Genomic DNA, 18731 nt, shown 5'->3' on the forward strand with positions numbered 1-18731 from the left:
ACTCCCATTTGCAGTTAAACACCTGTAACCATGAGCAGAGGCAACACCACCGGTACTGAGGGGTAAGGGGTGTCTGCGGAGGAGACGGCGACACCACGCTCCCCCCCAGGGTAAACGGGGCTTTTTCCGCCCTCGCTGAGCTGAGATGCAGGGAACGGGACAGACATACAAGGCAGTCCAGGACCGCAGCCTCTGTCCCGCCGTGCCGCTGGGTGTCGCTGTTGGACTCCCGTCATGCCTCGCGGGCGGCGGGGTGTTCCGGCTGGGTCCGTGCGCGGAGTGCCGCTGTCCCACGTGTGAAGGGATCGTGAAGCGGCGCGGCGGGATGTCGGCTCCGGTCGTTGCCAGCAGCTTGCCCATGCGGCTGCTCCGCAGGAAGATCCACAAGCGTAACCTGAAGCTGCGGCAGCGCAACCTCAAGCTGCGGGAGATCGAGGGGGCAGGTACGGCCGTGCCGGGCAGGGCCGTGGGGAGCCTCCCCCGGCTGAGCGCTTGCGGAGCTGTTGCTGACTTGGCGTTTATTTTTTCCCCTTTCTGCCTCCGAAACGTCCCTTCGGCAGGCGAGGAGGCATCGCTGGGCGCTCCGGAAGAGGAGGAGGTGGAGAAAGCGGCGGCGGCGGCCCCTGAGGCAGATGCAGCGGCGGCAGGCGGGGAGGGCACGGATGGAGCCGGCCCCCGAGACGGACAGAAGAGGAGGAAGAAGAAAAAGAGGAAAGCAGCAGCGGCTGCTGTGGAGGAAGGTGGGTTAACTTAACGAATACAGCTTGCCTCCCAGGGGCAGTTACTCTTGAAGACCCACAAAAGCGTTTGCTTTCGTTTTTTGCTCTATGGGAGTGGATCAGTCGCCTGGGCAGTGAGAAGGGCCTTGCGGTGGTATGGGCTATGTTTTAAATCCCTGGAGGTCTTCAGTGTTGCCGGATTTACTCTAATTGTAATATTTGAATTCTTAATACATATTAAACCGATACCAAACAGTTGTTGCATAGGATTGTGCTTTGTAACATGAAGTATGGATGTTTTGCTTGTTTATTAAGCAAATACGTATTTGCCGTCTTTCATGTTGGAGCTTTGAGAGCTTTCGTGGTACTTCCTGTGCTCGGATGTGCAGCCAGTGTGGCCTTTTAGCAAAGCATCCAACCTTTGGTAACATCTGTGTATTATGAAACTAAAGTCTACTGGGCAACTAACCCAAAAAATTGCATCGCATAAATGTTGCTAGATTTGTAGAAGTTTTTATCTATGTGTATGTATAGATACACATACAAATATACACATCTGAAGTTTCTGTCCCTGATGTGTTTGACCTTTGTGACACTCACTATGGTTATGAATATGAAGAGGTGCTTTCATGCTCTGAGGATTTGGGTACTTAGGACAGAGGCATTACATATCACATGTCCTGAGCACAAACTGAGTTGAAAACTTGGTGTCTGCATTACAGATAGGAAAGGATTTTGTAACTGAAGTTTAAGAATGGTTTCTCTTGTTTCCACAGAAAATGTCATAGAATATACATTAACCTTAATTGTTGTACTATGGGAAGTGGATTGTGGAAGGAATTTAGTATTTTTTTTGTGCTCGGCCTCAGAAGGTTCCCTAGAAACCTTGCCTCCCCTCCTCCCACCCTTTCCCACCCCATGAAAAAGCATGACATTTGTGCGTGGTTTGCGGATTAAAGAAATACACTGTCTGGAACAACTTGTAACGCTGAACAAGTTTTTCATATCTCTGACATGCCTTGTAAAACAATGCTTTAGGTACAGAAACTAAAAAAGCAAAAACTGAAGAAGATGAATCTGCCAAGGTAGAAGATGAAGAAAAGCAGGATTCTGGAGAGAAGAAAGAGGAGGAGGGGGAGGAGGATGAAGTGCCTAGTTTACCACTAGGTGTAACAGGTATCTGGTTTTCGCTTTTACATGCCTGTGCAAAAATCTAAGGTCTGTTGCTTCCAGAGCAGGCTGCAGTTTTCAGGTTAGCTTTGTAAGTCAAGTGTTGGAGTACAGGTGATGTGACTCTTGACTGTACAGCTGTTCCTCAGTACCTGTCCTTTGACACTCTTATTAGTCTTAAAATTGCTAGTTAACGTCTGCTTTAAAACATACACATTTAATTGTAGAGCAAAAAGTCAATGAAGAGCACAATGGAGGAGCAGTGTATTTGTGTACATTGTGTAATAGTCTGAGGAGCTCATTAATACAGAGTATTTTGTCAGTGTCTTCAGATTTTATGGTATAAAGGAGTAAGAAAAAAATTCCTCTTTTTGGGGTTTTTTTTTTTTAATTGAGGTCACTTTTGACTGTGTAATCTCAGGACAGATGAAACTGAAGAAATTAAGTTTGAATATTTTTATTTCCCCACTCACTTCAGGTGCTTTTGAAGACAATTCTTTTACTTCCCTGGCTGGTGTTGTCAGTGAAAATACATTGAAAGGCATAAATGACATGGGTTTTACACACATGACTGAAATTCAGCATAAAAGTATTAAGCCACTTCTGGAAGGCAGGTAAGAAATACAGCTTTTTAATCACAATATTGACCTGAAATGTTGTGTAAATTTTGCTGGGAAGCTAAATATATTAAATGTAACTTTTCTGCAGCTAAACTGTTGTGGGTTTGGGTTTTGTTTTGGGTTTTTTTTTTTTCTCCGCATGTTCTCATATAGACAGTAATACAGGTTAACAAATTTTATAAGTGTTGCATGTGAACAGATACTTAGGGTAAGCTCATGGGAACTGCTTTGCATTTGGCTTTGAAAGCTGGGAAGTGTTTTCACTGGTCTTGTCAGTGTGTCTCAAAGACACTGTCACCAGTGACATAGTGACCAATTGCCATCCAAGACCATCTGCCACCAAGCTTTTAGTACCAGCTGTTCTGGTTTCCTCTAAGCCACGTTAGGTTTTTATATTGGCAACATATGATTGTTCAAAATATGATTGTTCTTTTCTCTGTACACTCAACTAAATGTTTCTTTTTCTAACTTTGCTGCATACAGGGATATTTTAGCAGCTGCAAAAACAGGCAGTGGCAAAACACTTGCATTTCTTATTCCTGCAGTAGAACTCATCTATAAGCTGAAATTCATGCCTAGAAATGGTAAGACCCTGTATTTCACAGTTTAATTTTACTGTGGCGCTGCCATTTAGGGACATAGCTAGGAGGGGGATTGGATGAGTTATAACTTGTCTGTTGTATTTTTTAGGAACGGGTGTTATTATTCTCTCTCCTACTCGAGAGCTTGCTATGCAAACCTACGGAGTTCTTAAAGAACTGATGAATCATCATGTTCACACATATGGTCTGATAATGGGGGGCAGTAACAGATCAGCAGAAGCACAGAAACTTGGAAATGGGATAAACATCATTGTAGCAACACCAGGAAGACTGCTGGATCATATGCAGGTAGATAAAATATTGATGTCTAATCTGATCTATTAAAACATAATAAAGCTCCTGTACCTGTCTGACTCTGTATTTGTTCATCTTCTAGAATACTCCAGGTTTCATGTATAAGAACTTGCAGTGTTTGGTAATTGATGAGGCGGATCGTATCTTGGAAGTTGGATTCGAAGAAGAAATGAAACAGATCATAAAACTTCTACCAAGTAAGGAAAAAAAAAAAGTCTTTCCTGGAAATCATTTGACTAACATTATGTCTCCTTTATGGCTCAGTTATTGTAAGGAAAGTCATTAATTTTTATAGTTCTGTAAATGTACTTCACAGTCATTCTCTTACTCTGTCATTTTTTTCTGATAGCTAGTATATGTTACTTTATTTAACATCATTTATCTGAAGGACAGAGTTTTCATATGCACTTTAGGGATATAATTCTGTTTTTGTAAGATCTTTTATTTTAACATTTACATGCTCTCATTCATCTTCCTCTGCCCATTTATTTTCTACAATACATTACTTCCTAATGTTTCTATATAAGGAAAAAGGTCTTCTGAATTGCAGTTGAAATTTTCTTCATACGTCCAAGAACAGTATCTTAAGGAAGTTTTAAGTATTTACCTTAAAATTTTTCTTTCCCCAATTTTTCATTTATTTATTCCAGGTTGTTTGGTGAGAACAGTTTCTACTGTTCTTGCAGTTGTGAAATGGAACAGGCTTGGTCTGCATTTTCCGTGTACTCATGTAACAAGGAAAAGATAGAGGATAGGTATATATTTGAGCTCAGTGATGACAGGCAGGCAGGGGGTGTCCTACACCTTCTGTAAGAGCATTGAAGTCACTGAGGTTCTGTACAGACATACTGCCATGCGACTAAACAGCATATGCACAAAGGTGTATGATCTAGACTGATTTTGCAAGACAAGTAGTAACAATGCACCTTAGTTTTGGTAAGGCTTTTTTCTTGCACAATATCTAGCATGTTTTTTAAAGAAAATTTTAATATTCATGGGAATTAAATTACTATAGTTAGAATTACAAGGTCAGTCTCACTTAAATCATTGTTTTGTGTCTAAATTGAAGTGCAAGTGATTATAAACGTTTTCCCAGGGAGAAAGAATGTTGTGTTTTAGTAGCTAAATAAACATCCTGTACAATCCATAACACAACTACACCTGTCTTTGCCAGTGTAAGTATTAGAATTTAATTGGAAAAAAAGTAGACAACTTCCTCAGGGAAGTTTGCAGCTTGAGATTTTATGGTCTTGCTATTTGAATTCTCCTTTAAAAAATGAGGCTGTCTTTCAAATAAATATTTTTTTCAGAGCGCAGGCAGACGATGCTTTTTTCTGCTACACAAACCAGAAAGGTTGAAGACCTGGCAAAGATCTCTCTGAAGAAAGAGCCACTCTATGTTGGGGTTGACGATAATAAGGAGACAGCAACAGTAGATGGTCTTGAACAGGTAAAACACAAGTGTTAAGAGGGGTATGACTTGTGAACATACTAAGTCCTGTGTGGTTTTAACTGGGCTGTACAAGCACTGTCTTCAAGGATATTTACCATCCTAATGGACAAAAGCTATTGTTTGCCAAAGGAGTGTACTCAGTCTGCTAACTAGAGTACGTGACATGCATCTAGTCAATGTTTGCAGGACAGATGATCTAAAAACTCATGAAATACTAATATAGTTTTTAGATTTGTTTGTTCCTGTCTATGTTACATACATAGATCCAGTTGTCTTTCTAACTGTATTTTCCATGTTACTGACTACATGTATATATGCACAATTCAGATCTGTTTCATTGTTGTTTCAAGATAATAGCAATTTCTCTGTTTGTGCAGTTAACATGATGTTAATAAAATTCACAGTAGCTGTGTTACCTTAAAAGAGTAAGCCAGTAGCAAAAATGAAAGTCTTAAAATCATACAAAAATACTAAGAACCCTATGCAGTTTTTTTCATGCCTAGTATCAGTAATTCAGAGTTCTTGAAAAGCATTTTTATTGTATAAACTAATAATTTTTCACTGAACTTACATTAGTTTGGAGAATTATATATTACTTCTCCATATTTCAAGTTAGTACAGTAAGCTTCTTACCAAGTTCATAATCTTTAGGAGTTTCATACACCAAGATAAGGAACAGACAACAGATCAAATGGTTTGGCCCATTGCAGCTGGAAGAATTAACGATTTGGCATGTTTGTTTCACTACATAACACTTCCTTAATGTAATTGTATTGCAAAGCAAATTATATTGAAGCAAAAGTTTGTTCCGTACTACTTCTATTTAACAATATTTAAAACTTTTCTAGGGATATGTAGTGTGTCCATCTGAGAAAAGATTCCTTCTGCTCTTCACATTCCTTAAGAAGAACAGGAAGAAGAAACTAATGGTATTTTTTTCATCATGTATGTCAGTAAAGTACCACTATGAATTACTCAACTATATTGATTTGCCTGTTTTGGCCATTCATGTAAGTATTTTATTAATCGATTAATTTATCTGATAGTACCTGTAAGCTGTTACTGACCTTACATTTGCCTTTTTTATTTCAGTCCAATTTCTAATAAGCAAAAACCACAAAATGCATAGTTTAGAAGAAAGAATTAACTGACATTTTAGGAAACAGTTACAGCTTACCACAAATGTCCTTTCTTTATTTGGTTCTTTTTGATTTTTTTAGCTATACTTTGAGGGAACTGTTCTAAGTATGTTTGGTTGGTTTTTTTTAACTTGTAATTTATGTAACATATTGTTAGACTTGCAGATGCCTTTTTCTGAACTTAAGGCATTTAGCAGCTCTCTTGACAAGAATATTTATGCAACCAAATTTTTAGTGCTTTGGAAGATAGACTGTAATCTCTCAGAGATACCACTTCGTATAGCTCTGTGCTGTTGACTGGTAGCATTGTTTCTGCACTGCAGAATAGTCCTGCTTGGTCTGTACAAGTCCGTGATATGCAGAGCTGCCCCAGATTATTTTTTGGTTTTGGCAGTGGTACCGTATGTGAAATGAGAAAGTAGATTTAAGTTTACAAGTGGGCAGATTATTTTTTTTAATTTGTTGATATACTTTTTTTAGTTAATATTTCATCCTTAATGTGTTTATTTCCTCGTAGGGCAAGCAGAAACAAACCAAACGTACTACAACATTTTTCCAGTTCTGTAATGCAGAATCTGGAATACTGTTGTGCACTGATGTAGCTGCCAGAGGATTGGATATTCCTGAAGTTGACTGGATTGTCCAGTATGACCCACCAGATGATCCAAAAGTAAGTTAAGGAAACAAATTTGAAAGCAACAGATCCAATCCTGACTACAAACATCGTTGCAGAGAAAAGCTGAAACTGCTGCAGGATTCAGCCATGTTCAAATCTAGCTGCTGATTTCTTCCACTTCATCAGATCCTGGGAAATGCTGCACCTAGCTGAGACCTTCACTACCATTTTAAGAGTTGCATTTAAAAATCTTATTCTTTGTGCTGTTAAATTAGTGTAAAATCTAATTGGCTAAACACCAAAACAGTTCTCGGGAGGAGTATGAGTTTATATATGCATCCCTGAGTCTCCTCACAGCTTTTCCAGTGGAAATTGTATTTGTATTTAAAAGTATTCTTACTTTAATAAATGTCCAGTGTAAACAATCAGAACTCAAAAAAACTCAGAGAAGTTTTGACAAATAAACGCAGCAACTACACCAAAAGCAAAGTTTTAATTTTCAGTTACAGCAGACTTAAGATTTTTATTCTTTAATAAAAGGTAAAATAGTTGTAGTCAGGGATTCTGTTAAATTAATCAGGTCTCAGCCTAATTAATGCGTTGCATCTCCAGCACTTGCTTTCCCTCACCCATGTGTCATTTAAAGTGGTCTTTAAAAATAATGGATGATGCATTACACTATATTAATGTTAAATTGGGAGGGGGAGAGTTGTTTGTTTCTTATGTGTTTGAAATACTGATTGGACTTGTTGTTTCTTACTCTTTCCAAAAGGAATATATTCATCGTGTTGGTAGAACTGCCAGAGGTATAAATGGTAGAGGGCATGCTCTGCTCATTTTACGACCAGAAGAACTGGGCTTTCTTCGTTACTTAAAACAAGCAAGGGTAAACCTTATGTCTTAATTTTTAAAATTTCTTACTGTGCAACATGGTTTTAGAGGCAAAAAATACAATGTTTAATTAACGTTAATTTTTTTTAAGCAAAAATTCTGTTGCTTAGAAAATGTAATTTCCTATGGCTTGTCTGCGAAAGCATACTGGGAGTTTGACCACCCAGAAGAAATTAAAACCAGGATATTGCTTGTGCAGTTTTTATTTTTTTCCATTCAGTGTCAGCTGCATTTTGTTCAGTTCCAGAAGTGCAGCCACCTTCTAAATATAATCATTCTAATGTGGCAGAACTGCACGTAGTTTCTTGGTTGCTCTCCTCATGTGCTTCTTTACACTACAGAGTTTTGACACTTACAAGTCAAGGGGCATAGCTTCTAAAGCAAAGCTAAGGTGGGAACAGTGTCATACTGAGCAGATTTTGGCCTCTTCAGGAGCCTGCTTAGTAAGGTTCCATGGGATACAGCCCTAGAGGGCAGGGGGGCCCAAGACTCTTGGTTAGTCTTCAAGGATCACCTGCTACAAGCTCAGGAATGTTGCATCCCAACTAGAAGGAAGTGCAGCAGGAGGGCCAGGAGACCTCCTTGGATGGATAAGGAGCTCCTGAGGAAAACTCAAATGAAAAAAGAATTTTATAGAAAGTGGAAGCAGGGACAGGCGGCCTGGGAAGAGTACAGGGATGTTGTCCGGGAAGCTAGGGACCAGGTTAGGAAAGCTAAGGCCCAGTTAGAATTAAACTTGGCTAGGCATGTTAAGGATTACAGGAAGGGATTCTACAGGTACATAGCAAATAAAAAACAGACTAGGGAGAGCGTAGGCCCCCTCAGGAAGCTCTCGGGTGAACTAGCTACACAGTTGATCTTTAATCACTTCATTTAAGGTAGAGTAATATTCTGGCATATTGATGTAAAGCCTCCTTACAGATACAGCTAGGGTATTAAAAAAAAAAAAATCTACAGTTATATAGGAGGTCCTTTTTTGTTTGTCTTATGTCTTAAACACATTCACTGTTTACAGTATAAATTTATTTTTTTTTAAGGTACCATTAAGTGAATTCGAATTTTCTTGGTCAAAAATTTCAGACATCCAGTCTCAGGTATGAAATGACTTTATGCTACAGTTACTCTGCATATCTGTATAATAATTTACATGGAGAAGGCTAGTCTTTAGAAAATCCTCCCATTGTACCTTGGTAACAGTAAAGCAATAAAAGTTTTAGAAATGAAAGATTAATTTTAATATCATTTTAACATAATTTGCATCATTACACTGTACAGATTGCCTTGTAAGAAGTAGTTTTTCACATTATCTTGCAAAAGTACTGTGATGTAAACGTGCTTTCAGCTTTTGAAGGGATGTTCTTGTCTGGCAGAACAAACAGGGTTTTGGTAGCTTTTATTACATAGTTACATATGTTCAGATCAACTGTGAGCAATGTATATGTTTTGTAAGATGATGTACTCAGACTTCTGTGAGCAGAACGAGATGCAGTACCAATACTTAGAGATGTTAAGATATGTTCCAGGTGTATTTTTAACTATCTGGCTTTAATAAAGCCCAATGTCAGCTTAGCCTGTTTTGTGCTCCAGTGCTACAAAAATAGCCATGGAGCATAAAGCTGAATAGAATGACGTAGATAGTTCTGTAGATGTGAATTTCTGTTTAGTTTTGTGACTCATTCTTCTGGTAAGAGTGCTGTAAAGCTTCTTTGCAGTAACTTAAATTTGAAGTAACGAGTATAAGAGGCATTGAAGAGGTTCCTAGCTAAGAATAATTAGAAAGTAATGATGTCCAGCGTAACTTAGTATGCTGAATTAATGTAAGCTAAACATCAAATGAGATAACCTGGATCTGAAGGGCATTGGGAACTTAGACCGCAACAAGTAAGGTGTCTACACTACTGCATCTGCATTTTTGTCTTGGAATTAATACTGCTGATTTTACAATGCATTTGCACCATAATAGATAAGACTACATATAGAATTACATGGAATTGTACATTTTAGATGTGCGACTTAAAATTACACCATCACTGCCCATTAATTCTCAATACACATAGTTTTATGGTGTGCCTATAGTTTTATACTCCTTGATTAGCCTGTTTGGGACAACCCAATTTAATAGTTCTGTAAATTTTTATATTGCTGAGGCTTTGTACTGTAATTCAGTTTCAGTACAAAGAAATGTTTTTTGTGGGGGGTTTTTTTCCCCTCTGTTTATAAAAGCATTCTGATACATGTACATGCACTCCACTGTCACAGGGCAGTTTTGCTGAAGTGAATGGTGAATGTCACTGCAACACCCACAGTAATCTGCTTGAATATAATTTATACACTTGCTACAGCTATAACTGGATATGTCTCTTGTTTTGTTTTGGTTTTGTCCCCCCCCCCCCCAGCTGGAAAAACTGATTGAGAAGAATTATTTCCTTCACAAGTCAGCCCAGGAAGCATACAAAGCTTACATTAGAGCTTATGACTCCCATTCTCTGAAGCAGATCTATGATGTCAATAACCTGGATCTTCCCAAAGTCAGCCTTTCATTTGGTTTTAAAGTTCCTCCGTTTGTTGACCTCAGTATCCTTTTACTGCAGTGTTTCAAAACTGTAGTTCTGTGTTATACGTGTTAAATGCAACTTCCTGAAGTTCCTATGCAACTTCAAATTCTCATTTTTGTTATTAATCACATAAATGCCCTGTGCTCCAACAGTAGTTTATTTTAAAAGTATGTTAAATAGCAAATACTAAAACTGCAAAAATTGCATACAATCATCTATGTTTTAGAGAATGTAGATGCTGTACGTGATTCAGTTGCTGGGGGGTAGCAGGTGCTGGCATGCATACATGCAAATGTGTTCTAGAGTACTGTTTTCCATGCATTGTTATTTTCATTGAAAGGCACATGCTTAAGTTCCATAATTACGGAATATAGAAATAGAGGGGCAAAAGCATGAAATAGATTATTGTCAAACCTGCCAGTGGATGGAATTGGAAGCAGTAGTACTTTGGCCAGCTTTGTTGGCCAACTAAAGGAATTAAAAGCCGTATTTAGGACCACAGGCGCAAAGTTCTAGTTTTGCCTGTAGTTATGCAATGCAACTTTTTGTATAATGCTGCTATATTTTCTCACATTAATAACCTTTATAGTACCTAAAAAGCAACAGTTTGAATTATTCCTTTTTAAGTTCTTTAACCAATAAAATTCCAGATGTGAACAGCAACCATGGCAGAAGACTACAGAAAAGAGGTGGAGGTGGGGGATTTGGTTACCAGAAAGCAAAGAGCGTCCACAAAGCTAAAATCTTCAAACACATTAACAAGAAATCAGACCATCGGCAGTTTTCTCGTTAATCATACATTCATTAAAATGGCTTGTGGCATTCATACAGACTACCTTGATCAAAAGTACCTGGCATTTACTTCCAATTTAAACTGCTCTATTCACATTTTTAGGGGCTTTTGTGGTTTTGTTTCTGGGAGCATCTTTTTATTTTTCATTTTAGGAAAATTCTTTGGGAGGGAGATTAAATATAGAAAGGGAGAATATGGCAAATGAATTTTGCCATGCTGCTTGTGAGGAAAAAAGATGATAGTTGAATATAATTATCTTAAGTCAATACTACAGAGGTTTTTGTTAAAGAAATTAAAAATACTTTTAGGATTTATAGAAGAATTTGCTTCACATCTACCCTTTTTTCTATGCACACCTCTGAAAATTGTTGGAGGAGACAATGCAAGGACAGATCACAGTGTAAGATAAGCGCTCACGTGAATCATTACAAGGGTTTTTAGTGCTACAGAACTCTTCCCATCAGATATGCTGAAGAATGTAAGATCCCTTTAGAACAGAACATACCTATAAATAATTAATGCTGTATGAGCTTGTGATTAATTTCAGTCATGGTACCTGTATAGCAAGTAACACTGTCCAAGATTTAAAAAAGAATAATCTTTTGTACCACATGTGGAACAGACATATTTAATAGTGTTTCTCTTCAGTGTGACAAAATGGTTAACATTCTGGTGAAATGTTTGGTTTTCCTTCATGTTCTTTTTAAGTCTGACTTTATCCATATGGTTATGTCTTGTGTACTCTTATGAATATGCAAAGAAAATTAAGAAAAGCAGATGACATAAATTGAAGCACACGACCCAGATGACATTTTTTGAAATGATCCATAACCTTGATGGAGTGAGAATTTTTACAGTTGTATCTCATAAAAGTGCCTTTTAGTCTTAGTTTATCAGATCAGTAATGGGCAAAGTTAAAATACTACCACAGGATTGGCGTCCTGGAGAGACTTGTAACTGAAATGGGTTATAAATATAGTAGGATATGTTGATGGAGGAATAAACTGAAATGGAAGGGGGTGGAATAGACATTGCAAACAGAACAAAATGAAGGCTACAAAAAGAATAGGCAAAAGTAGAGTAACTGTATTATATATATTTTCATAGCTTGACCATTGTAGGTAAGTATTCTCCTGAGGCTACAGTGGTGGTGGGCAGTAGTATTTAAAAAGTATACATCCATCAATGTCATGGAATCCAGAATTCTGGGCCCCATGTGATTACAGTAAAACATTTTTTTTAATTTAGATTTAAAACACAACTCAGGACCAATGAGGAATACAAAATCATATGTAGTTATTCCACTATCAGATGGGCTGTTATTCCTTAGGTCTTTTGAAGTAATATGTCAGATTTAAAACTATGATATGTGCACTGAAGTGTTGCAAAACATTGGCAGACTTTATTTCTTACCCTCAAACTAGATCATCTTGGGGGGGGAAATGCCTAATTTTTCTTTGAAAGAGTTGAGGCATTGTCAGTTTCTAATGACACAAGGCACAAGTCTGCACAATTCTCCCCTGATATATTTGGTTTGCATTCTCTTATGTACCCTAATACAAAGAAGTGTTTGAAAGACTGGGTAGTATTTCTCTAGACAACACTTATTTAAACATTACAGGTGTATAATGGCTGCACAGCTTGTAGTAGCTACATCACACTGTGATTTCCTGATTAACCAGATTTCCTGAGCTGAGACTAAGTGGGAATTGAGAAGAGCTTCAGCTTCCTAGCTTGTGCATAAGCAGTTAGTTACCTTTCTCTCTGTTTATAAAATCATATATGAAAACCAGTTTGATTAAACATCTCTGTGTTATTGCGTAGCATCTATTTTACGATGGTATTGCAAGAACTTTAGAAGATTGTCAAGCTGATTGTAAATCCAGCGTTTCCTTTGCACCTTACCCTGTTATCAATCTTGTGAGCAGTTAATAGACCTCAGCCATCAGATTCTCAAGGCTTGTCTCATAACAGTGATTGATAGGCTAGGGACTAATACCATGTGCCTTGAGAAATTGCCTTCGTTTTCTGAGAACCTTGACAAAGAAATTGGACCCTTTAAACCACTTAAGGGGGTGATCAAAACTGTCCTGCTTGAACTGGAAGATTTTTCTGACAGTTCTTGGAACAGGCCCATAAAGGAGAATTCCATTGCCAAGCTGCTCATAATCATGAAAAACCTTGTCATGATATGAATTTTCTGTGCCATAATGCTGCCAAGTTACAGACAAGCACAAGATTAGTCAGAAAGTGTTGCCATCAAATTTTTCAAGAGCGAATGTCACAGGTAGAGGGCAAGTTTGTTGACAGTGCAGAGCAAGAATACTTGAGAAAAGGATATTATCTACTCTGATCTGCTGTAAATAGGTTTATGTTTTAACAGTAATTAGGCTTTTTGTTTCATGCATGAGTTGATAGCTCAATTTAAGTACCCTACCAAAGCTTTAGAAACGAAAAGATTTGCTTTCAAGGCAGTAATCTGAGGTCAGAGGAAGCAAGCTCTCGCAGGAAGGGCAAAAAAAACATGATTAAACAAAATACCATTTTAGTAGAGGTCTCCAATTTGTCACTATGAAGGAAGGTATTGTAATGACAGGACACAGCACAGGTCTGTAACTCTTTAGTTCTACCACCATTCTGCCTAGGAGATAATTGTTCAGCTACTTCAATCCCATCAAAACTTACACGGGGTTTTATGGAGATTTAACAACTAGAAAAGAGTGAATTATTAGTACTTAAAAGGTGGGCTGATGGCTGGTTGATTGGGTTGGTGGTTTTTTTTTTTTTGCAAACTAAATAAACAATGCTGAAATAAGTCTAGAATCAACTGGCTAAGCATGCAGAATAAAATCTGTCCTCTGCTCTTGACTTTTGCTCTACTAGCTTATTTTCTTAGGATTTTAGCTGCTTGGCTTGACAGGAGAATTCATGTAACTGTTTGCAATGCTTTTGTTTGCTCTAGATTTATAGAAGATTTTGAGCCCTGACAATAAGAATCCAGCCTCTTGAACAAAATTGCTGGCTTGCATCAAAGTCATAAATACTATAATGTTGCTTGTGTCAAATCTCTTCATTGCACAGCCACATGGGAAGAGATTACCTTTATTTTTCTCCTCTTAGCCACCACAATAAACTTTTGATATGGAGTTGTGAGAAGAGGTAGAGGAAGGGTGCCATTAAGAGAATGGAAGGCAAATGGAAAATCGGGGTGCTGTCTAGACACACACTCACTTTGTTGTATCAGTGTCATCCAGCTTAAGAACTGCATTCATCTCTCAAAAAAGTATCTGAGCATCCTCTACAACAGCAGTTCATCTTCCCAAACACTTGTAAGCTACAGCACTGAAAAACATAGCTAGCTACTATTTTTTCCCCAGTTGGCCAGAATTAAGAAAATCATAGGCTCTGTAAAATCTTGTAGAACAGTTCCAAACCTTTTTCCAAATGCTCCTCTTTTGGCTGTCATCTGAAGATGTTTAGCTACTTAGGGCTTTCTAAGCTCTTATCTATGAATGGTTGCAATCACCTGTGAATGCTGAGAATTACAAGTATATTAGAGGTGTTCTTTGACATAAGTAGACCTAGATGTTCACTCATAGGGGTTGACAGACCATGTGAATTTGCAGAACTATTGAGTCCTCCTTATAAGCTCTGGATAAGTGTTCTTGGTACATTGTCATTTCTAATTAATAAAACCCTTTCTGTATGGGAAGAGAAAACAGACTTCAGTCTTGTTCTGCCCAGCACCTTGCTCTGTTATTAACAGACCTGAGAATAATTTATGAAGCTGCATAGTAACACTGATACCTACAAAATGTAATTTAAGATCATAAATGTAATCCCAAAATGACACTGCTTTAAGAACAAACACGAAACAAAACCCGAACAAAAACACAAAAACAGTAAAACAATTTTTCCATAGAAATTTTATTCACTTATATCTTTACATTCCTACCTCAATGGTGGCAGAGGGAAAGTTAGCAAAATAGTGAAATGTACTACAACAGGTAATTCTTTAACACCAGGAAAAGAATCCTTGACCTGTACTAAGCCCTAGCTGCAAACAGCCTGTAACAAAATTATAGTAAGTGTGAAATTATTTAAACACTGCATTTTCCACTTCAGTGCAAGCTTTCATTAATCTTTTTCTGGTGCTTAACAATTACATGCTATAACTTTATGTAAAATCTCCACAATTTTTTTTACCAGTTTCTACATAAATTGAACAAGGTATCATTTTTAAGTAAGGATACTGAAGAGAATATTTTCAGTTGGAAGGAACGTACACTGATCATTTACTCAAGGTGAGGTGGCACCAATGCTATTTCAGGTGCAAACTAATCAATAGTGTATACAGGTTTTAATTAACCTTAAACTCACACAAACAATTCTTTGAATATGGGTATGAAACTTGTCTATTCAAAAGTACTGCACAGAAAAATAACTGCCACACAGACTTATTCCAGACTTGTATTCATGACAAATTCATACAAAGGCCTTGCTTTACATTCACTCCACATTATAATGCCAGGGGAGTTAATTAGTAGTAATAGGTGGCCCATATGGGGAACGTTTTGTGAATGCTTTTTCTACTGAACTCAAGAAAAATGTGAGAACAGTTGCTGCACATGTCTGAAGTGAGCTAGAATGAGAATCAAAAGGCATTTGGGCACTGCAATTTTCTTGGACACCAATTAAAATATAAATCAATAGATGCAGATTCCTAAATAACACTGACACTAAAAAATATTAAAATCCAGAAGTTAGCAGTAGCAGAAGCCAACAGTCAAGGTCAAACAGATTTACTCAGTTGTAGGTTATTAGTTGAGGGGGTTTTGTATGCGGCTGCTCCGAGAGCAGGAAAGCCTCATGTTAGTAGATCGCCACTATATATACTCCTTTGTATTCCTGTCTTGGCCTTAGCTGTGCTAGGGCTCATTACCTGTTAACACACACGCACACACCCCTGTGGCAAACCTAATTCATGCATCTATACAGATCTTTGCTAACTAGCCCTTGTGTTTGCAAACTCTGCACTGGCTCACATCCTCACAGGTTACATAAAACTGATGTGAATGGAAATTACTCTGTCAAAGATTTTCTCATTAAAATCAATACTTGCTAGCATTTCTGTGCCATCTAGATTCTTCATCAAATTTTTAATCATAAAAATACGGAAACCGCTGTTAAAAGATTTTTGAAAGTTTGTTTTCCCTTTGAGCTACAACTTTTCTACATATTGATTGAATTAAGTGCAGTATTTATATAAGTTAGTTTTGTGAAAAATGCTTTACAGAGGAGGCTGGTTTTCTCTTAAAGAGATAGCAGAGAACAGAGGACGGAATAATACTGCATCTGTTAGAAGCTGCCACGGGACTTTTCTAACTAAAACAAAAAATGAAAATAGAGTCAAAATGGTCAACTTCGGTGTAGTTCCTTTGTAATGGGCTAAAAATAACCTGCCATCTCTAGCAGATAAAAGCAAACTTCTGAAAAATGTAAACTATATTTAACTTTTATAATTTGCTATAAAAATACAGCACTGTTTCACATAATTAATCGAAATTCTGTTATCTGGATGAATCATCATCCTCCAGAGCTGTTCCTAAGCGGCAGCTGTCCTTGGAAGTGCTCGAAAACAGAGCTATAATGAAGTTGGCCTAAGTAGCTGCTGTCTGGTGAAGACAGTCACTTCTTCAGCACAACTGCACAAAGGGGAGCTCAGACAGGAATTCTGAGGATGCAGGGAGGCTTATACTAATTTAGGAACTTACAGACTGACAGGAAAAAAAATAAAATTATAAAAATCAAAGCATTGTTTGGGTTGGAAGGGCCCTTAAAGATCATTCAGTTCCAACCTCACTGCCATAGGCAGGGACACCTTCCACTAGATCAAGTTGCTGAAAGCCCCGTCCAACCTGGCTCTTAACACTTTCAGAGATGGGGCAGCCACAATTTCTCTGGGCAACCTGTGCCAGAATCTCACCACCCTCACAGTAAAGAACTTCTTCCTAATGTCTAATCATTATGACAAGACTGAGTCTGAGGAGACTTATTTCAATGTCAGTAGCCAAAAGGATGAGTTGCAGGCGGTGTTTGGTAAGGCGGTAAGGACTAGGAAGTATGTTTTTCTTTGTCACAAAGTCCTTTTCTCACGAATTTGTCACAAGTCCTTTTCTCAGCAATTCTCTGGTCACCAGGGAAAAGTAAGAATGGATGCAAAGGAAGATATGAAGTATCTCTACTCTTAGACTTACAAGCAGATTACTGTTTTTCCACCATCTTGTGTTTTGCATCCCTCAGGCATCTCAGCCCACAAAGCTCTAAACATCCAGAAGGGAAGATGACGTTATTTTGTATTTACTGTTAATTCTATCACCTAGCACCAAGCCCTTAGTCACACATTTATTTGCTTATTTAAGAGCAATGAACCAGTTGGTAATATTAGTTATCTTTTGAGGATACACACTGCCATACTTCACTGAATAAGAAACTATGAAGATGCAGAATGTACTTTCTGAAGTCATTAAAATTTGTCTGTGAATGAAAGAACAGATTTTCATTGTTTTCACTGTACTTTCACATGACAGCAACTTGTAATACTGTAACTGTACTTAAAAGTAAATTAGGTCCTCCTTTAATTTCAGTAGATGAGTACATGTTTTAGTTTTGTCTTTTTTATCATTTCATGCAATATTTATTTGCTTTTCCTTTATTAAGAATACACGAATAAATGCAAGTCCCCTCAATTTTAAAATTTACTCTTTTTCAAAGTATACCCTGGTTTCTGAAATCTTCATAACATGTTGCCATAGCAATCTTTGAGGAGCACTAAGTTTTTGCATTCACAGGACAAGACAGCAGTGGAGTAATTATCAAGAAAAAATTAATCCATTTGAGACTTTATTCAAGCCCCTGTATTACAGGAATAGGTTATTTCAGGGAGGAAAAAGTGGGGATTTCAACGCACTTAACGTGTGAACTGGAAAATAACTATCAGGATGCGGCATGTAATGTACACATAATAAATAGGAGTAGAGGGATGGGACACACATCTTCTAGGAAAGGAAGGCTTTGAAATAACCTGGGCTGTTTTAATGGTAGGCCACAACCCACAAATGAACTACTCTTACACAAGGAAAAGACAGCCTCATTTCATGCAGGAGCAGGCACAAATGAATCATATCTTGGACAATATGGGCTCCTAAACATGAAACTTCCGCAGTTAGTCTGTGTCAGTCTATGTTTTCTTTGTTTGCAGTCTTTCTTTTATAGCTGAATTCAAATTGTGACAAGATTCTTCTATTCCTTTATTAAGTTCACAGAACTGATTATTGTTGAAAAATTTAGAAGTTAAAAGACTTTTTTACCTGCCTGATTCCCTTACTGCTTTTAGGCCTGGGTGCCTTTTAAAGGAATAAAGTGTTGTTCAATAATTCTTTAGCTGACATTTCTAAAACAAAACAAGACACAAGTCAAAAAGGAGTAATATAAAGACAAAGCATTGAAAGCTGCTTGTGAAGCGGTCACATACAGCCATGACAAATTTTCACCAGTGCCTAACGGTTTCAGATGCTGCTTTATACTCAACTTGCAGCAGTATTGTGAAAAGACTTTTCTTGACAAGCTGTCAGATTCTACCTACTGGAAGCTCGACAGGCAAAATGTGAGACATTCACCACTCAGAAGTCCTTTTTCTCCTAATAATAAAAGATGGTAAATAATGCAGGTATTTTTCTCTTCACTGCTGGCTTAAACTAGATCACTTGTTAGAATTACTATAGGAAGGAGCAACTAAAATCAGATCTGCATTAAGAGCATGGGAAATACATAATTTATTTATCTAGTAAATGAAGTGGCACCCCAAAGTTAAGCAGCA

The 18731-nt window shown here is 37.7% G+C and overlaps 1 protein-coding gene across 1 annotated transcript; it reads left to right on the forward strand.

The window, feature by feature from the left end:
* Positions 1-242: 242 nt before the first annotated feature.
* On the forward strand, positions 243-11261 carry DDX18 (DEAD-box helicase 18). The gene is made up of 14 exons (XM_061349604.1): positions 243-466; positions 569-740; positions 1758-1895; positions 2368-2503; positions 2993-3093; positions 3200-3399; positions 3488-3602; positions 4716-4855; positions 5707-5868; positions 6515-6667; positions 7386-7499; positions 8542-8598; positions 9901-10078; positions 10710-11261. Exons 1-14 carry the CDS (start codon positions 326-328, stop codon positions 10850-10852), a joined length of 1950 nt encoding a protein of 649 aa, XP_061205588.1. The 5' UTR covers positions 243-325; the 3' UTR covers positions 10853-11261.
* The last annotated feature ends 7470 nt before the right edge of the window (positions 11262-18731 follow it).

Source organism: Neopsephotus bourkii, unplaced genomic scaffold (assembly GCF_033783945.1).
Source record: "Neopsephotus bourkii isolate Nb327-2 ecotype Australia unplaced genomic scaffold, CSIRO-AGI_Nbou_v1 NB_450, whole genome shotgun sequence".
NCBI lineage: Eukaryota > Metazoa > Chordata > Aves > Psittaciformes > Psittacidae > Neopsephotus > Neopsephotus bourkii.